The sequence below is a fragment of the Manis pentadactyla genome, chromosome 16 (genome assembly GCF_030020395.1).
Source record: "Manis pentadactyla isolate mManPen7 chromosome 16, mManPen7.hap1, whole genome shotgun sequence".
Taxonomy (NCBI): domain Eukaryota; kingdom Metazoa; phylum Chordata; class Mammalia; order Pholidota; family Manidae; genus Manis; species Manis pentadactyla.
Window position 1 is genome coordinate 25,537,435 of NC_080034.1, and position 23,337 is coordinate 25,560,771.

The following is a 23,337-nucleotide window of genomic DNA, read 5'->3' on the forward strand; positions in this document are numbered from 1 at the left end:
TGGAATATAAGAAAATGCAAGTAATTGAAGATGACTTGAAGGTTTTTAATTTTGGGAGTTGCCACTGGCAAAGAGAGGAAACATCAGAAGGTATGTAGGCTTGGTCTGGGGAGAAGAAACTGAGTTCGTAATTGTCCAAGTTCAGCTGGAGGTACCTACAGGGTCAAACAGGCATGTGGGAGTCTGCTCCTAGAGCTTCCAATTAGAGTGTTTTACTCTTAGAGATAGAGTGGGGAGTCCTCCAAATACAGAATATGCTAGGAGCCAATGGCATAGATGAGACTGCTCAGACAGAGAATAGAGAAAAATGTAAAGAAAGAGTCAATGTCAGAATGCTTGGGGAAAGGCTAATATCCTGGGGAACACCAACATTTAACAGGACCAAAGGATTTGGGAAGGAGACCCAGAAGGAGAGATGAAGAGAGAGGAGAAGTAGATCCATGGGGTAGAGTAAACCAAGTTGCAGAGGAGGGGTCAGCAGAATGGGGTGTTGTAACCCAGGTAGCATGAGAAGAAAACCCTGGATATGGGAAGGAGGAAATCACCAGTAGCCATAAAAGAACACTTTAGGATCCGTGCAGGGAAGAAGAAGGCAAATTGCAATGGTTTCATGGAAAGTGGGAGTGAAAGACTAAAGGTAGTGAACACAGAAGCATCATGGTACAAAAGGAGGAAGAAAATGCAGTGGTGACTAACGGGTTACTTTAGGAGGGAAAGACTTGAGTACAGCTAGTGGTTGATGTGAAAGAACCTCAGGAAAGATTCAAGGCACAGGGAGAGGAAAGATAAAAGATAAATAAAGTCAGGGAAAATTGAAAGAAGTGAGTTTTCAAAAAACGAATAGAGAAATGAGCCTTAGAGATGACACTTGTGCTTATGAAGTAGGTGGTAATTGAACCAAGGTGGGTGAAGATGGAAATCAGTTTGGTGTTCTGAACAACTGTTTTGGGGACTGGGAAAAAAAAAACAAAACTGGTTACCTATCAATCAAAATATTCCAAACATCATTGATCACCCAGCCAAAGCTGCAAAAGATGTATTTATGTTGGAGCTAATCAGAAAGCTTATTCTTTTTCTTTAATTTATGGAAGATTGACAGTATTTGAAGAATGTCTGAAGAGTACATGGTAGTAGGCAAGGTTGGAGGAGAGAAAAAAAAGGGACTAGAGTAGAAAAAATTCACCAGGAGGGAGTTCAAGAGCCACGGGCAAGGAGTAAAGATGGCTGGGAGGGCATGCCGTCCTGGAAATGGGAGGAGGGAAGCAGAAGAGTTATTTTGAAGGGGAAATGCCTGGCAACCTGGGAAAGCATGAAGTTGAGGCTTCCACTGAAACATAGACAAGTAAGAGGGGCAAGTCATGAAAATGTTTCTCAAATGAGACAAATATCAGATGTCAGTCTAATTATTCCTCCTTTCAGTAATAACAATAATGGTAATAGTTTAGATAATCTGACATCTTTTCTCCTTGCTGTTGAAATCAAATCCAAACACTTCTCTTTTTTACATTCCAACGTCTGTCACTAATGGTCTTTTTGTCAGGGGCAGGCCCCAGCCAGGCGCTGTTCTCAGCATCTGTATATGTTAATTCATTTCACCTGACGATTCTGGGCCATAGCTGTTATTATTTATGCCCATTTTACATCCGGAGAGACTAAGGCACAGAGCAGTGCAGGGGCTTTGTGAGTGGCAGCGCTTGGGAATGGCCATCTGGTGCCTGAGGCAGTAGGCCTGACCGCCGTACAACCCTGAGTCTCCATTCAAAGAGAAGACATCTAATTTAAATAATAACTCTTTTTCATTGATTTGGCCTCTTTGCTACTAAATCAGAGAGTCAGCCGCCTGTAACAGCAAAGAACTGCTGATGTCATTGCAGGAAACACTGAAACAGACATGGGTTCCAGCTGCAGCAGATACACCCTCAAGGCCGATGGAACTCAGTGTCCCAGCGGGTCGGCGGGAACCACAGTCACCTACACGTGTGAGTTCATCAGCACCCACGGAGCCAGAGGCAGTAGGAACATAGAAGTGACGTTCACCTCTGTGGGTAAGGGCTCTTTCCCTGGACTTCCTTGCCTTGCACCTCAAGCCAAGGGCTGCCAATCACCTGGGAATATCTATCTGTGAGCGGGAAGGCGGGGCCTTGTCCCAGGCTGGGAGTGCCGCTGGGGTAAATCAACAAGAGAGACAGGAGAGGATTTCCCTCTCTGCCATTTAAATTCAGGTGAAGCCCTTACAATTCAGAAGGGAAGGGGTGGCAAGCAGTGGCTTCAGGGAAGGAAAAGCCTGCGTTGCACCAGTCAGGCAGAAAGTGGGCTGGGAAGTAATTTTACACTCAGAATAGTCCTATTTAATCATTGAATTGATAGAGTATAACATCCCTAATTTTTCCCTTTTCCTCCCCAAGTCCCATTCTCTGCCCTTTGAATCCCAATAGCCTAGCTCATTCTTCACCCCCCTTCACTCACCTGTCAGCCCTCTTCTCCCATTTCACTTATTCTAGAGAGCAGGCTGCAGAAAACGTTAATAATCGGATGCTTTGTAGTTATTTTACAGTTGGAACACATGTTTTTGAAGTGTCATTTCTTCTCCTCATATCATAAAGCATTATTATTTCACCCCATCTGCAAAAAAAGGGGCAGGCAAACTTGTTTTTCCACCCATCTGATAAAAACAAACTATTTAGATAAGTCATCAGACCCTTCTCTGAACCATTTGGAGAGGAAAGGGCTGGTATAAACAATACTTGTTACTCCTGTTCACAGTTTTCTACTATTGAGACCTTGGCATTTTTACAAAGATCAAAATTAGGTTTGTATGAAAACATTCTTGTTATAGAAGAATCTAAGAGTGTTTTGAGCAACGAGCAGTTTTCTAAAGTGAGAACAGTTGTACCCTCCAAGTTTTACTAAGAGTTGTGTTGATGACATGCGCTCTTGGCTGCCTTGGGGACATGTTCCACCTTCGCTAAGAACCAGTGGCCTGGTGATTTGGACCTCATCTGAGAATCAAGAGAACCAGATTCGTGGTCCTCTGAGCCCTTACCTTTCCACTCTTGGAGACCACTGAACCTTGAAGTGGCATCTCAAGATGCCCACACCACGGGACAGGGGAGAGGGGAAAGGAGGCAGGGTAAGACCATGCCTGCATGACTTTGGAATGTAAATATCTGAATGCTCAAAAAAATGTATCCAAGCATTTGAATCCCAACTTCTAAAGGGTACTGTGAAAGCTCAGATTTCTCTTGATTATAACAAAGAATAGATTCTACACTGGAAAATCTTGCCAGTGTAAAAAATGGGAAAAGTGGGCCAGCATCAGTGGGCTCAAGGCATGAAGTTGTTCACCGGCAGAAGACAGAAGTGAATGGCATTTTGAAACGTCAATTATGTAAAAGCATGCTCAAAGAGGAGTGGGAAGATAGAACCAGAGGCAGAAATAGTGGACTGTTCCTGGGAGATTTCCCATTTGTGAAGGTCTTTAACATTTTCGGTGAAGAATTTCTCATGAACCTGTGAAATTCTCAGAGAGAGGAGGAAATGTAGAGACTTAAGTTCGGGAGCCTGTACATCCCAGTTTGCCTGAGACTGTCCAGGTGTAATTATTTGGGCAATAAGCTCCATGAGCCCTTTACTTAAAATGTGGTTCCAGAAATCACTCCTTTGCTTAGTGAGCGCTGACTGTGTTCAGACCCAGCACATAGGCTGGAGATGCAAAGACGCAGAAGAGGAGTCCTATTCTTGAGGGGCTCACATTTTTAGGGAGAAACGATATAGAAAGAGATAAATTGAAATACAATGTGGTATTATTATTTTTTAAGTATTTTAAAAGAGTAGACAGTGAAATCGTTACAAGAACTGAGACATTTGGTGTCCTTTGAGGTGTCACAGAAGAGGTTGGAGGGGAGCTTGGGTTAAGTCAACACCCCTAAGTTTGCAACCTTTTGCCCTGCCGGTCATCAGGAGATAATCCCAGCCACAAAGGGGGAGTGCACGAGTTCCTAAGGCATGTGATGGAAATGAGTACAGTTCAGAGCACCACCGGGAACAGCCTAGAAACAAGTAAAGCCCAGGAACAGCAAGGTACCAATCCCACACTAACACGAGTACAGTCAGGACGGGCCATGCTTTCCGTCTCCATCTTAAATTTCACCCATGTGCCGATGTCACCAAAAAGACTAAACATTGTGCTTGTTGTTGGTTTTTCTTTTGTCTGTCTTGTTTGCATTCTTTCAGCCAACCTAACAATAACCCCGGACCCAATTTCTGTTTCTGAGGGGCAAAACTTTTCTATAAAATGCAGCAGTGATGTGAGTAACTATGATGAGGTGTACTGGAACACTTCTGCTGGAATTAAAATATACCAAAGGTTTTATACTGCGAGGAGATATCCTGATAAAGCTGAGTCCGTGTTGACAGTGAAGACCGCGACCAGGGAGTGGAATGGTGAGTGGAAGGCCACGTCCCCTGCTTTGCTGCCCAGGGCCCCTGGGAATGCACTATGAGAGTTACCATCCATGGAAGATCATGCTTATGTCATTGCATTTCATGCAACAGAACCTTTGGAGGATGGTATCATTGCTCCCATTTTACAGATGTGGAAACTGAGGCTCAAAGAGAACAATAAATATACTTAGACTTCTACAATTTCCATTGCAGAGCCAGGATTGGAAGTAGTCTCTCTAAGTCTAGAGCCTGTGCTCTTGCCAAAAAGTTAAGAGGACTGATTTTAAAAGTACTTTTTTCAGACTTTTAGGAGTGTTTCATCCAACCATGAAACCCAATTGTGCTATTAAAAAGTCTAGGTAAAGATGTATATATGCTTAGTTCCAAAGAAAGCACCTTTTTATTTCCTATTTATCTCTTTACATTATTCATGTTGGGAAGAAGTGGAAATCTTTGAAGAAAAAGAGAGAATTTGATAAAACTGCTATAATAATAGCCGACATTTATTGTGTCCTTACTATGTGATAGGCACTTTGCTAAGTATGTTAAGTGTATTAATTCATCTAAACCAAAAACACGAGAGGATAGTGTTACTATTATGCTCCTTTCGCAGAGAGGGAACTGAGGCCCTGTGAGGTCAAGTGAATTCCCTGAGGTTATGATGTATCTGGTGAGTGGCAGTCAGACTGAGACTGAGACCCTCTGGCTCCAGTGGTCAGCTCTTAACACTCTACTCTGAAGTCTTCGATCGACTGTATGGTTAATTGGTCCAGAGCCTGTGAGTCCCAGGTCTTTATTTTTTCCCATACAGCCTAGGCAACATTGTAAAATTAATTCATTATTGTTTGGCTAGACCTGGGAGCGTACAATCAGGAAGCGGGAGCATTTTTCTCCCACTGGTGAACTGACGCCCGCTCTGCCCAGTTGCCCTTTCCTGCCACTGGGCAGCAGCAGTAGGGGCCATTAGCTCTTCCAGTCACATGCAACCGTCAAGTCTCAGACACCAAGAAAGCCTATTCTAACTTAAACCAGCTATGCTGTCTTTTCATACTGAATTTAAATTTCCTCCCTCCCTACAGGAATTGAAGGGAGTTTCTTCTCTGTCCTTATTCAGCCTGTGTTCCCTCTGGCTGGTTGCTGCTCTGGCTCCTCCAGAGTTGGGGCAAAGAGAAGCAAAGCAAAGGAAATCAAGGGTCTAAGTATGCTGTCAGGGCTGGTACGGTCTTCCCACACTGTCCCCGTGGCGGCTGCTCAGATGGGGGCCCCTCCTCTGCTGTGCCCTGGCAGCAGAGGCTTCTGGAAAGGACGCAGTCCTCTCTGCCTCCCAAGCTCTGGGGCTGGGGGCTTCTCCAACTGCAGCCTTTCCTTCTCACTCCAGCAAAGTCAGGCAGCCTCTCACCTTCAGACTTTTCTGGATACGCATCAGACATGTAACTCCAGGGTCCACGGGTCAAGCCCTCCCAAGAGATCTCCCTCTCCCTCTCTGTCCATTTGGAGATGGCAGAAGAGGCATCAGGACACCGCAGTGCTCCACCTGGCTGACAGCTCCCTCCGAAGAACTCTCCATCCCTCCGAGCATACACCCAAATTCCCATGTTTTTCCCGGATTAATGAAAGAGCCTTGGTGTAGGTATGGGGAGCGTGGTTTGAAACCCGATTCCTCCCCTTATAGGCTGCATGACTTTGGATAAGCCACTTAATTTTAAAAAGTAAGTGAGTATTTTGGTAGCTATGGTTAGTCCTTCCACGGCAAAGAGAACCCAGGAGGGGAGCTGTCCAAGGATTTTCCGGTTCAGTGTCCGGGAAGGTGTGATGAGCCCTCACTCAGGCTCGATGGGGAAGACAAAGCCTTTTCCTAACCTCCCCAGCAAAGGCCTTTTTGGAGCGGTGATCTCTTTTCATCTTGTTTTTGCTTCCTTCCGCTCAGGAACCTATCGCTGCATATTTAGATATAAGAGTTCATACAGTGTTGTGACCAAAGATGTCACCGTTCACCCGCTGCCGTTAGAGACGAACATCGTGGTGGATCCTTTGGAAGCTACGGTGTCATGCAAAGGTTCCCATCGCTTCCAGTGCTGCATAGAGGAGGATGAAGACTACAGAGTCACTTTCCAGATGGATTCTATCACCTTTCCTGCTGGTAAGATGCCAACTGCTGGATTGGATATTGTTTCATGTATAAGGAGTCTAAAAAACTCTTAAAATAGGAGTAAAGAGACAGGGTTTGCATCAGCGGCAGAATGTAACAGAGTGAATCTCATGAGCCTTTATAATCTTATATTTTGCTGTGTGGCCAGGGGCTTGTTGGTCTGTGGCAAAATCTTGAGTCTGCGAGAGAGGGGCCTATTGTTTTCAGTGGGAATTGTTGAAGAAAGTCCCCAGACACCTCCACAGGCCTTCCACTTCCTCAATAGAGCAAACTGAATCTTTCCAGAGCCCTCCCTCCATGCTATGAATCAGCATGCTGGAAGGGTGCAACAAAGATTCTTCCAAATGTGCCGTTGAACCTGCAAGACAGTAAGAGAAATAACCAAGGGCCTAAAACATAGAGGAAAAGAAAAATAGAGATAATGCTCTAACTAACGCTGGGGGATTTCCTGAGGGTACCTGTCAAAATCAGAAACCCAGGACCTTGGGTTTTAAGGCTCTGAAGAGCATGAAAGGAATGACCTGCTTTCTGTGCCAAAGCTAAGGCACCCCCAGCCCACCAGAACAATGGCAGGACCCTCAAAGGGCCATATGCTCAGCAAAAGAATAGGCTATATAAACAAAATTCATTGCCAGCTTTAAGAGCTTGGCCTCATCTCTGGGTGGGCAGGAATTTCCCCAGTGATTTATAACTGCCCTCACTGAGGTTTGGGGTTTGAATTCATACTACTACCTGTGTGGTCTAGGACCTCCAAGCTGGGGAGTAATTAGCTTAAAGTGATTCATTGGTAGCACTCAGTGGCACCTAGCAAAGACATTTCAAATCCTGTCAGGTAAACTGTGCCCTCCATCCAGATCCCTCAGGATTCCCACCGACTAAGGTCTACCACATATAAGCTCACAACCCCCAAATCTCAAAACACAGACACCTCCATGAGGGATTTGCAAGCTCTTTCATTCTTTTAAGAACTATTCTTGGCGATCTGCTACTCAATGCAAACACCATCACAAGTAATAGAAAGGAGACAAAAGATATTTTAATAGCTAGAAAGGTTCATGTTCTAAAAGACAATCCATATAACATCAAATATCCAAAATGAGCAATACCAATGGAAAGGACACTGGCAGTTCAGAAAAGCAGAGACCCAATAAAGACTTGAGGATTTAGAGAGGCCATGTGGTAGGGGGATATGGAATCCATTTCCATTCTGACATATTTAAGCATTTCACCATTCTGTGTTCAAATGCATGCCTTCAGGGCTCTCTATGTGCCAGATTCCAAGCTGGGACTGGGAGATGCAAAGATAAATAAGACCAGATACCTTCTCACCAAGGCTTTACGGTCTAGTGGAGGAGATAGACCCATAAAGTGGTGACTCTACACCAATGCAGTGAAGACAGGACAAGATAAATGTGCAGGGCATGGTGGGAGGTAGACAGGTAGAAGGGTTTGAGGAATGCTGAAAGCTACTCTGAGTGTCTAAAACTGTGTGGGCACAGATCTGGTGTCATGAATGGTGGCGGTACATGGTATAGGCTAGCACACATGCAAATGTGGCCTTAACTCACTTCCAGGCTACAGGCATTTTAAAAAACACATTAAAAATGAGTGTGGCCCATTCTTGGGGAAATTTTGGACAAATTTGTCCATCTTGGGTCATTTCAGCAAAGTCTGTGCTCCGTATAGTCATGTTGTGACTTATTTCTTTCAATCATGCTGTTTTAGCAAAAGAAGTTAATGGAAAGCAAGTGTGCTACACATACAACTTCAAGGCAAGCTCGGTTCCCTGGTGTTCACAGAAGGTTGACGTGTTTTGTCGCTTTACCAACACTGCTAATAATTCAGTCCAGAGCCCATCTATGAAGGTTCATCTGGTTCCTGGTGAGAGCATTTCAAATTATTTTTAAATGTCATACTCAGGAGCAGGAATTCATTTATTCATTCACTCCCTCATTGATCCATTCAATAAATATATGTTAACACTTTTAAAGGACAGGCCTTGGGCAAAGCATGGGGAATATGAAAAGAAAAGAGCCGTATTTCCTGTCCTCAAGCCTAAGGGAGAGAGATAAATGCGATAACAAAAAAAGTTGTCATATATTGTGGCTGGCCAGAAGAGACTGCCAGGCTTAGCTCTGCTGGTGATAAGTGGGAAGGAGGTCATCAAGAGAGCCTTGCAAATGAAGCCATATCTCAGCTGAGTCGGGAGGCTAAGCATTGATTGCTCTAGGCAGGTAAGAGCAGGCGGTGTCGGGGGGGCTGAGACTCCTTTGATGTCTCAGCAAAGGAAGGGTTGCATTCCCACCAACACTGTTTTCCCAGAGACAGGCTTATATACAACTGATGAATCTAAAAAGCAGGCAATTTTCCTTCCAATCCTTTGTCATGACTGAGCCAATATCCCTCGTCGTAATATTTTCAAGGTAAAAGTCATGGTTTATAGAGCCATTTTGGGCATGGCCCATGCTGAAGAGCTCTTTTCCGTAGCAGCAGACGAGCAAGTGGGTAAACGAGGATCCTGGGCTTCTCACATAAGCAATTCCCTCCCACAGAAACCTTCTCTGTCACAGGATCCCTGATACCTGAAGGGTCCATGGCTCTATCCCCAAGCTTGTCAGACTTTTCTGTGTGGTTTGTATCCGTGCTCACACCTCTTGGTTACTGAGTCTTGGACGCCAGCGTAAGAGGCAATGTAGAGTAACCTTCCTCTCCAAGTCACTCTCCTTTAACCCTACCAAGTTCACCTCTTCCAGGAAGCAGCCAAGATCACTTCTTCATTGTCCCGCCACCTTAGCCTCAGTTCTTCTCTGCTTCCTACCAAGTCTGATTCCATGTCCTTTTCCTAGTAGAACATGACTTACATATTTCAAGATTATATAAATGGCTGAGAATGCAATGCTAAATTTAAAAATTGGTGAGAGAAGGATCTGCTCATCATAAAATCAGGGTCCCTGGAGATTAGAGAGTCTACATCAAACGTCATTTTCCCATTCAAGTCTGGCCTTGAGTACAGGTGAAATAGAGTCACCTTTAAGGGAAACCAGGAGGAGCAAATACTTACAAATATTGCTAGAATATTCAGGTCATGGGTGCCTGGAATTCCCACTAGCTACATCTTTGGATTAAGGTGGTGCTCCTCAACCTTGGCTACCTGCTGGAATTGCCAGGGAAGCCTAAAAAAATAGCTGATGCCAAAATCCCAGCCCAAAGGTTTCTGATTTACTTGGTCTGGAGTGAGCCTGGACATTGGTATTTTCCAAGCTGCCGGGGTGATTCTAATATAAGAGATGAGAATCCCTTGGATTAAGGCATTGTGTCCCTAAGGCTTCTAGTGACCTGAATATTTTTTTTTAGTTATTTTATTTATTTTTTTTGAAACTACTCTATTGGCATACGATTGACACAGGAAAATCTGTACATATTTAATATATACAACAAGAGCCTGTTTGTCTTTCTTTAACCCCATCACCTATTTTATCCACCCCACCCAAACTTTCCCCTATGGAGGGGACACTCATGGAGATATTCTCCCTGAATATCTTTTATCTGAATGCAGAACACACCTTAAGCTGTCATTATTTTCCATGGCTTAGATTTTACAGGCAGCCGAGTGAAGATTCCTGGGGACTGAAGTGGGAATGAGGCATAGAGGAAAGAAATTCTGTTAGGAAAAGCAAGTCCAGATTAAGTCCAGATTCATTTGGAAGGCACTAAGGGGTTTTGGAACATCAAGGGCAAAATAAAGAAATCTGTTAACTCTGAAAAGGTCACTAAAAGTAAAAAGAAAGATGAATTCAAACATCAAAAATTCTACCTAGGCCCGATCCTACTTTCACTATCTTTTCTCCGCCTTTCAATTGTTCCTTTTATTTTCATGTTTCCAATGCAGAGGAGAACATCGCATGCCAAGATCCCATAATTGGTGCCGGGGAGCCTGAGAAGGTCGTCCAGAAGCTCTGCCAGTTCTCAGACATTCCCAGCAGCCCTGCAGGTCCCACTGGCGGGATCCTAACTTACAAATGTGTAGGCTCCCAGTGGAAGGTGAAGAGAAATGACTGCATCTTTGCCCCAATAAATAGTCTGCTCCAGCTGGCCAAGGTGATCCTTAACATTTTGACTCTGGGCTCTTGGTGGGGAAATCTGTCCAGCTTATCATATTTCTTAGCAGTTAGGAAAATGTTCGCAAATATACTTGTTATTTACCTATTTCCAAAGAAAATGCAACCCTATTGGAAATGCTTAAAAAGTTGCTTAAATACAGCTATGGAGGCAACAAAATATGTGTTCCGCTCTAGGACAAGCTGTATACTTTCACCGGGACTTCTCAGTACCTTGTTCCCATTACATCCAAGGAGCAGGTAGTATTACTTAACTGCTATCCTTTGAATAATTTTGACATTGAAAAATAGCTCTGATCATCTCAGAAAGAAGAGCAACACAAAAATAAGGTTCATCAGCACACAATAAAATAGCTGGGCTTTATGCTTTTACAGGTCTGAGTTTTCCTCAATCCTTAGAGGTAACTGATAGTTACAGAGGAAGTCTCTCTTTCCTTGGATAGAGGTTACTGCCATGTGGTAGGGGAAAATTCCTTTCTTTCCATCAGAATAAATAAATGTCACTTCATACTTAAGTTGTTAAGAGTTACAGACTCCTAAAATTCCATGAGTTACAATAAACGAATACTGATGAGTCAACTGGTGGGATTTATAGCTAACATGATGTCTTCAGATGTCCAGTTTCAAACCTTCTCACCTTTGGTAGAAGAATTGAGGAAAAGTGGTGATGCTGTTTTGTGTTTTATCTAAATATCTTCTGTCTGTCCTCTGCTCTTACAGCAAGTTCATTAAAATACCAACTATGTGCAAAGCATTAGTCTAGGTGCTATCAGGGTAAGAGACCAAATTAGATCTTGGCCACTGATTTGATAGAGAACATAATCCAGTTGAGAAGTTACATATACATTAATTTTGGCCAAGATAATCAGGAAGCTCTGGTTGAGAAATTTGGCATCTGAATTGGACCTTGATGAATGACGCATCACAGAATGACACATTTGTAAACAATCCTATTCAAGAAGATAAAAATATTATAATTTGAACTCAACATTGAGCCCTGGTCTCAATTCTAGATGCCGAGATACAGTTTCAGTGGAAAAGGGCATGCTGACCTATCATGCTCCATTTGGTTTATCCATTCAACTTATGGGAATGGAGAAAAAAGGAAACTAAAGATGTGAGAGATTTCTGTCATGGGTGGATTGGCAGGATTTGATGACTGGGCTGACTGGCAAGTTTTTTATTGGTCTGTGTTGGCTTGTGTCTTACTAGGCTTTGATCAAGAGCCCCTCTCAGGACCAGAAGCTCCCTAAATACCTAAAGAATCTTTCTATTAGCACAGGCAAGGTGCAAAATGAAGTCAAATCATCTCCTGGGAGCCTAGGGGCCATTATTAGCATCCTTGATCTACTCTCAACCGTTCCTAACCAAGTGAATTCAGACATGATGAAGGTGAGTTTGTTTTAAGTCTTGCAGTAATTTGGGGCCTCATCTTTTCACCCCTAGGGACTTGTGGTCAAGAAACATAACTTCTCCATTGCAGCTCCTTCCCTGTCTTTTCCAGAGCAATGCTCTTGATATTAGAATCACGTAACATGCGTTGCTCACTATGGCTTTTTGGATATCAGAGAGTGTTTCCAGCATTCATTTTGGAGCCTTCAGATTTCTTTAGGAAATCTCTGTTTCAGTTTCTTCATTACAATAGAATGAATTCTTATCTGCTTTCTAAGGAAACCAGGAATTAAATGTTTTCAAAATATGTACAAGGTGGGATTTTCAATGGTCTAGCACTAAACATGAATTTGGAAGCAGTCAGGTTCCTGAGAGGTAAGAGAAGTCACACACAAGAGTTCAAATGAAAAGACTTCACCGAAGAGATACTTACAGAGGTAAAACCAGGGATAAAAAAAAAAGTAACCAGAGACTAACAATATCTAGAAGCCACTTAGCCGAGGGAGAGCTGAAGCCCGGAGGAGGGCTCACTTGGCAAGAGCTGTAGTATTGGAAGGACGTGACTGTCACCAAAGATGCGCTGAGGAGAGTATGGAAGGGGGTGGGGAGTAGAGAAAATCTATTTCAGTTTCCTTCTTTTCCCAACCTTCCACCTCCTGCCAGTGCTTCCCACTGGCTGAAGTCACCCAGAGGTGAATGGCAAGCAGCTTGGGTGACTAGAACCCAAGGAGGTTATGTAGATTTCCTAGTGTAACAAATTGTCACAAACTGGGTGGCTTACAATGACAGACACTTTTCCTCGTATAGTTCTCGAGGCTAGAAATTCAAAATCAAAGAGTCTGTGGGACCAAGTTCCCGCCAGAGGCTCTAGGGGAGAATCTTTGTCTTACAGCTTCTAGAAGTTCTGGCATTCTTTGACTTGCTGCTGCCTCATTCCAATCCCCAGCTTCTCCTTTCTTCATTTATCTTCTCCTCTTCTGTCTCTTATTAGGATACTTGTCAGTGGATTTAGAGCCTACTGAGGTAATCCAGCATGATTTCCTCTCAAAATCCTTAATTACATCAACAAAGTCCATTTGTCCAAATAAGGTCACACTGATGGAGTTTGGATATTAGGACATGTCATTTGGGGGACTCATTACAGGGCTCATTCAGAAAACAGAACAAGGCAAAGAAAGGTGGAGAAAATATACAGTGTGAACATGCAGATGGAAAATGACAAGCCCAAGTTTATGGGAGAAAGAATCAAAATGTTTAGCAAAAAAGAACAATGCCTTTGATAACACATTTCAGAGGATCTTTCAAGACTACCACACCCTTGCTGGTGAAATAGCACTCACCAAAAGCCTTTATAGGTTTGAGATTTTAAATAAAATAAAACAATTAAAGATATCTCTTCCAGGCTGCTGCATTGGCCTTAGTGAGTGGTGGGGGGGTGGTCCTTACTGCCTCTACTGCTAACTTTATAATGAAGTCCCCCAGTCTTTGGGACTAACTCCCTGCCAGAAGAGGGCAAGTCACAGATGCCCACAGCCTGTGATGCCTCATTTTCCTTTCTTTTTTTCCCCTTAACCTATACCCAACTCAACCATTTTCCAGGGAGATGTCTTTTTATTTTTCTCTCTCTCTTACAATTCAGAGAATTTGTTTGGTTTGATCCCACGCCCTGTAATTACAGCACGTCCTGTCCACGGTTAACATCATCCTCAGCAAGCCCATCTTGAATACCTGGAAGGTATTCCAACAGCAACGGACCAATCAGAGCTCACAGCTGCTGGATTCAGTAGAAAGATTTTCCCGAGCGTTCCAGTCGGAAGGTAATGCCATTTCGTCCGTCCTCCACCCACACGTGCAGATGAAGAGCATGGTCGTAAAATCTGGCCATCCAAACATCTACGAACAGAGCTTTGTTTTCTCAGACTCTGACCTCCGGGGCAGTGTGGTTATTGACACGTGCCAACTGGAACACCTGCAGCCAGGATTGTCCGTTGTCACCATGGCTTTCCCGACTATCAAAACCATTCTTGCCCAGGATGCTCTGGGAAAGAATTTCGCAGACAGCTTAGTGATGACAACCACTGTCCGCCACAATATAACCACGCCCTTCAGGATCTCAATGACTTTTGGGAACAGCAACCTTCTAAACAGGAAACTACAGTGTGTCTTCTGGAACTTTGACCTTGCCAACCGCACCGGGGGGTGGGACAGCAGTGGGTGCTACGTTACGAAGCACTATGAGAACAGCGTCTCCTGCAGCTGTGACCACCTCACGTCGTTCTCCATCCTCATGTCCCCTGACTCCCCAGACCCTGGTTCTCTCCTGAAAATACTGCTGGATATCATTTCCTACATTGGGTTGTGCTTTTCCATCTTGAGCTTAGCAGCCTGCCTAGTTGTGGAAGCTGTGGTATGGAAGTCAGTGACCAAGAATCGGACTTCCTATATGCGTCACATCTGCATAGTGAACATTGCTGCCTCCCTTCTTGTTGCTGACATCTGGTTCATTGTGGCCACCGCCATCCACGACTATTACTACCCACTCAACGAGACAGCCTGCGTGGCTGCCACTTTCTTTATCCACTTTTTCTACCTTAGCGTTTTTTTCTGGATGCTGACTCTGGGCCTCATGCTCTTGTACCGCCTGGTTTTCATCCTGCACGACACCAGCAAGTCCATTCAGAAGACCATTGCGTTTTCCCTTGGCTATGGCTGCCCTCTCGTCATCTCTGTCATCACGGTGGCCGCCACCCAGCCCCAGGAAGTCTACATGAGGAAGAACGCCTGTTGGCTCAACTGGGAGGACACCAAGGCCCTGCTGGCCTTTGTCATCCCAGCGCTGATCATCGTGGTGGTGAACGTGACCACCACGGTCGTGGTCATCACCAAGATCCTGAGACCCTCCATAGGAGACAAGCCGAGCAAGCAGGAGAAGAACAGTCTGTTTCAGATCAGCAAGAGCATTGGGGTCCTCACGCCACTCTTGGGGCTCACCTGGGGTTTTGGTCTTGCCACTGTGTTCCAGGGAAACAATGCTGTGTTCCATATTGTATTTACCCTCCTCAATGCCTTCCAGGTAAGTTCTGCCGTGCATCAGTCCTCAGGAAGTATCTATGCTGGTGGACAGCTTAATGACAGAAACACAAACAGGAGTAGGAATGGGGAAGGATTTTAGTTCAGACAAGGCCCTAGCCCTAAAGAGCAGTAATTACAAGAACTCAGTGAAATAGAAAGGACACGTTCCTCTGCCTCCATGGAACCTCATACCTCTTATCACCTGCATTATGATTTAGTGGCATATGTGACTCTCTTCTAAATGCCCTGCTAACACAAATAGAGGGAAAGTCCCTTCCTTACACTGGATTTTGCTATGTATCCAACATTATCTCCATGCCGTTTATTATCTCCTAAATGAAAATATCAGTATTAAGCCAAGTTATCTCTCTAGTTAATTTGCACAAGCATTAAATGAGCTCTGTCTCTGTGAGGTCAGGGAGAGCATCTGTCTTATTTATCACTATATGCCTGGTGCTTTTGGCACAGAGAAGGTGTTCATTAACCATTGGTGAATGAAACAAATGCTATGTACCACATAGTATGTTTTCTGGAAACATTTCCTGAAGTTTGAAAGACTCGATACTCTGTGTAAGGTACACATTCTGCTCCAGTATACTAAAATGAAGAAGACACACTCTTTGCTCTCCTGCAGCACATAACTGATTATAATACAAGCCAAATGGTTATAAAAGCTTTAGCAAAGGTACAGGCAACAAGCCTTTGGAGTACAAAGGGAAGCTTAATTCTGATTTAATCCGTGGGTGACTGGTAAGCACAGGCCCCATGGGCTACTGAGGAGGCAGGGGACTTGGGAGTGACATTGAGACATTGCTACTTATATGCTCAAGCCAAGACCATGCAAATACTAAATTCTGCTACTGGGCCTATGGCTCTGAACTATAAGGCTCATGTCTAATGATATTTGTAATATGGCTAGAAGGGACTTGTTATTCCACCCCATGCCCCAAGTCCTCATCACAACTATGTGAGCGCTACCATAGACTTAGGAGGTGTATTTAATAACATAACGAGCAGGACCCCCAGTTCACACTGGGGGGAAATAGGGAAATAGAAAATATCCTTAGAATGTTACAACATTTAAGGCCCCTTGTTGTGAACCCATTGTATCCCTTTTAACATTATCATCCACTGGACTCATTCCATAAATGCAGATGTGGAAAGAGGTAGTACAAATTCAATGCCAGGTTAATGATACTTCTTATTTTGCTGGACAGTAGAATATGATTCAAATGTACTTCTTCCCAATTCCTTTTTTCAGGGATTATTCATTTTACTCTTTGGATGCCTTTGGGATCAGAAGGTAGGAACAATGACAGTTTCATGCTTCTAGAAAAATCTGAAGTGTTTGTAGCATTTTGAATTTACAATGGCTTCTTTTAAATGATGCAGGTACAGGAAGCCTTGCTAAACAAGTTTTCACTATCAAGATGGTCTTCACAGCACTCAAAGGTAAATCTTTCCTTTGTGAAGACCTTCACAAACCTCTCCTCTCCACCACCATGTTTAGTATAGATGATTCCTTCATTTTTGCTTCTCACCTGGTTCTACCTGTCAGACACAGCCTGGGAGCTATTATTAAGCTGCTATCCCCACATCCTTAAATAAGGGTCAAATAGCACAGGTAATATCACTTGGGGTTAAAATCAAATTTCAATGAGAAACAAACAATTTCTGGGGAAACTTTAAGGTGTCAGAGAACATAATTTGAGGATTGAGGATGAATTGAATTTTTTATAGTTCATCTTGGAAAATAATTCTCACGTTCAAATACATTTGACTGTTTCCACACGTCAAAAGATACTAAACCTTACCAAACAGTGAAACAGTGTATTTGAATTATTTTCCTAATACTCATACGATTCCATTGTTTCAAGATGGCCCTGCTGTCGGATTTGAAGTGGAAATTCACACATCCCGGCTGTCACCTTCAGGAAGTGGAGGGAGAGGTGCAGGCAGTGTCCACTAGAGGGCAGCAAATGAATGGTCTTAGAGATCAAAACCAGGACGTGGTGTAACACATTCGCTTTGTAATTGTTTTTTTCTCTTTTCTAGTCAACATCTCTAGGTTCATCTACTCCTGTATTTTCTATGAGTTCTCCAATATCAAGAAGATTCAACAATTTGTTTGGTAAAACAGGTATGTAGTGACCTCTAGGTGCCACCAAACAAATTAACCCGATGGTGAGTCATCTCACACCCTGACGTGCCCATTCATGGCACTTACCTGCAGTGGCCTCATTTGGGGCAGAGGTTAAATATAGGAACTTGCTTATATTTTCCCTAGCCAGCAGGAGGCTTGTACAGAGGGCAACTGCCTTCAGTGGGCAACTAATCGTAACTTACGAAGAATAAGAATTGGAGAATCTATTTAACCCTGTGGGGAGAGCTGCTTATCAAAACTATACCAGCCATAAAAATGGAAACGTAAACTGCTGGCCTTGGCAGAAACAGAGTTCTTTTGTATTCATATTAAAGAGGAATAGGTAGGTCATGTTTCTGGGTTACGGTACAGCAAAAACATTTATATTTAGAAAATCCTACTATAGGATCCCATGTTTTGGATTTCTTTTCCCTTTGTTTTTTTTTTCATTTTTTGGTGTGTGCTTATTTTGTGCTTTGGCATTTATAAAACTGTGCCTACCTATACGAGGGATCACCCAAGTTAGCTCATCTGTTAGGAACACGAACAGCTAAAAGTTCCACCTTGGAGCTATAGGAGGTAATGTTAATGACTTTGAGCCATGGGTCTCAGCTACCCCAGCGAGATGAAATCCATCCCATGCCACCGTCCTCCCACTCCCCCACAAAAATAAGCACCAGAATTCCTTCCAGTTTCTTGAAACTGAACAGGTATCCCAAATACAGAGTCTCGAAATGCCTCAATATTCCAAGCTAAGGATTTTCACATAAAGGCAGATTTTGAATATGGCTCTTCATTGTTAAAACACCCGCGGACTTGGCCTTTGGGGCTTCAGTTTGGTGCCTTACTCATTACTCATGCACCTTCCCTTCTGATTTTGAAAGTCACTGATTGGGCCTGCTGTGAAATGATTGCATCTTCAGGGTGCATTAGGACTACTGCCCCCGGCCAACCCCATCACTGGAACATATTTACCATTTGCATTAAAAGGAAAATATTCTATGAAATTCTATGAAATAAACCTACAGAATCAGAATTGTGTCATATATAAGGCCAATAATGTGCTCTTTGTTACTGAATCAGTGAGATAAAAGGATGGAGGCACTGTCTCCGAGGTCCCAGCGCCTGAGGTTCCCAATCATTGCCACCTGACAGCCTCCCAGAGGTCACAGGTGCAGCTCCGTGTCGGCGGCCTATTTGAGGGTTCTGTAACTGCTGTAACTTTGGTTTATGTTGCCAGCAGCCCCAAGGGGCCCCCCAGTCAATGATGGAGACCTTGTTAGCTGTGGCAGCTCACCAATCTGATGGTAGGGTGGGCACCGAGCCCCTTCCCTTGCTCAGCACACACCTGCGCTCAGTCCCTGCCGTCCTGCCGACAGCCTGTGCAGGTGCTGCTCGCCTGCCCTTCCCTCTGCACTTGCTCTTGGCGCTTTTCTTGGCGTCCCCTGATCCTTGGTGCTGCCTTCCCTCCCCCTGTAATTTTTTCCTTCCTTTTCCCCCTTCCCTCTCTTACCTTCCAGCTCTTCTGCCATGCCCCTCCCGAGAGCTTCCTCAAGTCACTTCAGCCCACGGGCACCCGGGAGTTTCCTTCGTGCAGATGGCCCTAGGCCCTTGCATGCGGTGCCATGCGGAGGGCTGCTCATATTGAGCTCTCCCTGTTCTTTGTGGAACCCTGGCTGCTGGTATGATGTGAAGTAGGTAGTGCTTGTCGGCTGCCCGCATGCTTGAGAACAACAGCTTTGCTTGTTCTCTGGCACGTCTGGGTCTTGGGAGGAGGGACAGGCATGGGTTTGTTTCCAGGCATGGCCAAGCTTCCCTGGCTCCTGGACTAGAGCTCCCCCGGGGGCCCTTGGCAGAGGCTCACGCCCCAGCGGTCGTGCAGGCTTGTCCTTGATGCTGAGCAGCTACTCTGTTTTTCAGGAACATACAACGTTTCCACACCAGAAACAACCAGTTCATCCTTTGAAAACACATCCAGTGCTTATTCATTGCTCAACTAAGAACTGGAAAATCCAACCCACGTGAACTCTTGGGGAACAGTGGGAGTGCTCTGGAAAAGAGATCCCTTCAAAGCCATGGATAAAATGCTTTCTCTGCAGGCTTCTGGGAGCAGATGCTGAAGAGACTTTTTCATCAAGGGAAGAGGCTTTCTTTTGTAAAGACAGACTAAAAGAAATTGTTAAGTTTATTTTGCTGTCCCACCCCCACCCCTTGTGTGATACCAAATGTGTATAGTATTTAAGTGAAACAATACAAATAAGTCCCCCAAAGCCCACCTTCTCTGTCTATATTGTAAAATAGAATTTTGAAGAGACATTTTCACTTTTCACACTTGGGGCACAAAGATAAGTTTTGATTAAAATAATAAGGAAAAGGCTAGGACCTAGGAAATTCTTCAGTGAATTCTAGGAAGGAAAGAAGGAAGGAAGGAAACTTGAAGAAAAAAAATGAGGAAACAGCATTAAGTAAGGACAACACTTTAAGATTTCTATATTAACAACCTAATACAATGACCCGGATACTGAAACACTGAGAATTCAAAAGTGGCTCAACAATGGGAATTGGAAGTAAGCCCTGGGGAAAGTTTGGTATCTTCCTAGTATTTTCTTAGCTAAGAAAGAAAAATACAAAGGCAGTGGGGAAAAATAGGGAGAGAATTATATCATCAGGATGCTTCCAAGTGGTTAAAATATTTCTAAGAAATGTGTGGAAGAAGACATGATTCTCTTGAGGCTAAACACATACATATATACTCTGCATGTTAAGATTTGAGCTAAGTGGAATGAATATGCAGAGGAATTATCATGACCATGCATTAGCAGATCCAAGCAGATCCAACTGCTGATTACAATTTTTATAGTTTATCAGAACTCCTTATGTTTTGATTTGTTCCACTTGCTGAAAGCAAAAAACACTTTATTTTTGTATCCATTAATTGCACTGAAAATAGACCCCAACTGTCATGTATCATATTTAACAGCTTTAACCAGGTACTTCTCTGTGCACCATAGAATAGATTTTAATAACCTGATAGCACTGTATATCATTTTTGTTGTTCCTGTGGAGTTAGTGGCCTTTGGTGTGCTGTATAGCTCTCTCTGTAATAGCTCTTTCATTCCATATTTCCCAGACCAATATACATTAAGAGTTTTGTGCTGCCTACTTTGTGTTTATTCCAACCATGTGGAAATCTTCTGGAAAAAAGTGTTACAGATGGCTAGTCTATGCTTCTAGTGACACTTTACCTTGATGAACAGAGAGTGGCATTTTCCCCAAGGGTTTGGTTGTTTGTGAATTATGTGTACGTGGGTGTTTTGCATGTGTGTGCCTTTCATAAAAATACAAATATTTATTAAATTTGCATCCATGTTAATGTTAACCATATGCTGTAGCTAAAGCACCCACACATTCCAAATCAAAGCCTGATCCTAGGGAGGCAATGAGACAGAATAAAAACATGGGGTTACTCAGGAAATGTGGTTCATGTGGTCTTCGTAAGGACTGAGAACTAAAATGGGCCCGACCCTGAGGAAGGTAGGATAACAGAGGCTGAGATTCAGCAACCACTCATATATTGAGGTTCAAAAGAGTTTCCTTTTACTATTTTAGCTCTTAAGAATCTCTTCCTTTTATTTTTCATTTCAAATTCCACTTCTGACTTTCTTTTCTTCATGGGGAGGGGGAGGAGACAGATAGAAATCCTAATATTGCTGCAAGCAAATGAACTCTTTATTTCTACATATTTCCAAATGGTGTAGCCATCTACTCCCGTGCTTGCCTGAAAACTGTCACATCACTTTCCTGACTGAATCGTTTGTCCCCAGAATAAATGGCTGTGAGGCTCTAAAAGTCCCCAGGGTGTGATCAACTTGGGGCCGGGCTCAGAGCCGAGAAGACAAAGCCAGAAGTTAGGTCGGAGGATCAGCTGAATTAGAATCAGGCTTTGACTGCTCTGGTGGTCCCTGGAGTTATCTCAGGGGTGACTGAGGCAGGGTTATGTAGTACAGGGTCAGCATGGCCATTGGGACATGATCAGCCAGGGAAAGCACAGCCCTAAGGAGGAGTTCAAAGACACAAGACCCAGTGCGACAAGAAACACCTTCCACCCACCGCAGGAGGGATCCCTCGGGAATCGCTGTGTGTGCTGTTGTAAAGGGAACCTCCATAATGGCAGGAACCTTCTGAGGAGATCCACACGATGTGGATCTGGCTCTCTGCCCACATTCATTAACTTGAGGCACGTTCCCTCACCCCCAGCCCTCACACCCATGCACACACGTGCACACACACACACACACAGAAGCATGGACATACCTCTCACCTTTCAAGCTCCAGCTCCAGATCCAATTCTGGAAAAGCCATGAAAACAATCAGTTGGAGAAATTCTGGCTGATTTTCTGCTCAACTGCAGGATACATAGTCCAGCCACTGCTCTTTGCCAAGAGTATCCCAGAGTAGGCCATAAAGTGCAAAATTGTAAAACAGAACAATAGTTTATGAAACTACAAGCTATATGAGGGCCAGAGCCCTGCCTGGCCCTAGGTTTGCCAGTTCTCAGTCAGCCGTGATCAGAATGTTTTAGCAGCAGATTCCTGAGGGAAGGAGGGGGAAGGAGGAACACTGGCTCTGATGCTGGTGCAAAGTGAGATGTGCTGTCTGTTTTGTTTGTAAGGAGCTGCCCCATGTTCTTAACATCTCACAATGTGTACAGTCAGTTCCATGAGCCAAAACTTTCTTATATTAATGGACCTCCTATTAGGTTTCTTGCAAAAGGATCCATGCTAATGCTCCAGAAGTTGTGAGGTTGGAGCATTTGCAAATGAGCAATTCATATAAACTGCAGAAGGATTTTCTGGGAATATCATGAGTCCAGTGTTAACACACATCTCTTGAATGAGGCATGTATCTTTCATCCTCCTCCCCATTTTCTTATTGTTTATACAGAGAAAGAGGTATGGGATTTTGAAGGGTTTTCAGGATAGAGTTTGCTGAGGCCAGACATTCAGAAATGCTGTGTGAAGTCAGCCTTCTGTGGTTTGTGTGAGAACTTCAGAGAAGTCAGTGTCAGAAGGTTAAGAGGAACACTTACATGGAGCTGAGAAAGATTATAGCAATGAGTAAGTGCACAAGCAGGGGAGGGAGTTGAGATGAGTGGAACTGAAAGTCACACCATTTGAGAAGACAAAAGGAAGTGAATATGGTCATAGAGTAGAAATGCCACGTAAGTGGACTTCATTTTATTTGTGGCATGCGAAGGCGATGTCAAATGGAGCCTCTGTATCCCAGAGAGAAAATCAGTGAACATCTTAGGCCAACAGAAGTCTGAGTCCCTGAGTGTCCAAATAAAGGAGGGGCTTATTCAGGTATATCTTTCTAATTTAATTTTTAAATGTCAGTGAAAATAGTGTCTCATTATTTCAAAGATGTTGGCTTTGAAATGGGATGCTGTAAGTTTCTAAAAGCATAATGTGGGATTTTAAATCCTATCTTAATAGTGTGCCAGCATATCACTATGTGTCCTTTCTTTGATAATAACAATAAAATATCTAAGAAGATCTCAGGGAGCTTTCTTTATATAAATTCTCTGCTCTTTTGCAATAGGCTGCTGCTGCTGTTTCAGGCTTTGCCATGTCAACCAGAATTTAACTCTAATCTCCAAACAGTGAATGATTGCTCCCATCCCCTCGGCATGGGAAGGTGGGATGGGCTGCAGGGTTCCAGAAGCTCCTCTCTGAGCTCAGATGGCTCACAGGGCTGGTGTGTTTCCTCACACCACCCACACTTCCACTCAGCAGGTAGAGGCCAGAAGCTTACAGAGGATTTAAAGAAGGGATCTTGAAGTAAAACTTTTAGGACCTAACTGTCTGGGAAACAAATAAATGTCTTTTCTAACATTTGTGTGTGGTGTGGCTTGATAGGAATTTTCGTAGACAGCTGAAACAGAGCCCCGTGAGTTCTGTTAGCACTAGAAATTTCTGGAACATGGTCTCATGTTCCCTGTATTAGTTTTCTATTGCTGT

The 23,337-nt window shown here is 43.7% G+C and overlaps 1 protein-coding gene across 6 annotated transcripts in view; it reads left to right on the forward strand.

Annotated features, from left to right (window-relative positions):
- ADGRF5 (adhesion G protein-coupled receptor F5) overlaps positions 1–23,211 on the forward strand; it is a 90,976-nt gene extending 67,765 nt beyond the window's left edge. For 3 of the 6 annotated variants that reach the window (XM_036927368.2, XM_036927367.2, XM_036927369.2), the window contains exons 11-22: positions 1,875–2,045; positions 3,961–4,080; positions 4,234–4,443; positions 6,371–6,583; positions 8,318–8,473; positions 10,482–10,690; positions 11,923–12,102; positions 13,781–15,175; positions 16,436–16,477; positions 16,567–16,626; positions 17,230–17,314; positions 19,238–23,211. In XM_036927368.2, coding sequence (XP_036783263.2) covers positions 1,875–2,045; positions 3,961–4,080; positions 4,234–4,443; positions 6,371–6,583; positions 8,318–8,473; positions 10,482–10,690; positions 11,923–12,102; positions 13,781–15,175; positions 16,436–16,477; positions 16,567–16,626; positions 17,230–17,314; positions 19,238–19,317 — 2,921 coding nt within the window. In that variant the 3' untranslated portion in view covers positions 19,318–23,211. Of the gene's footprint in view, positions 1–1,874; positions 2,046–3,960; positions 4,081–4,233; positions 4,444–6,370; positions 6,584–8,317; positions 8,474–10,481; positions 10,691–11,922; positions 12,103–13,780; positions 15,176–16,435; positions 16,478–16,566; positions 16,627–17,229; positions 17,315–18,557; positions 18,625–19,237 lie in introns of all 6 variants that reach the window. The other 3 variants (XM_036927370.2, XM_036927371.2, XM_057494297.1) reach the window with 2 other exon arrangements.
- The last annotated feature ends 126 nt before the right edge of the window (positions 23,212–23,337 follow it).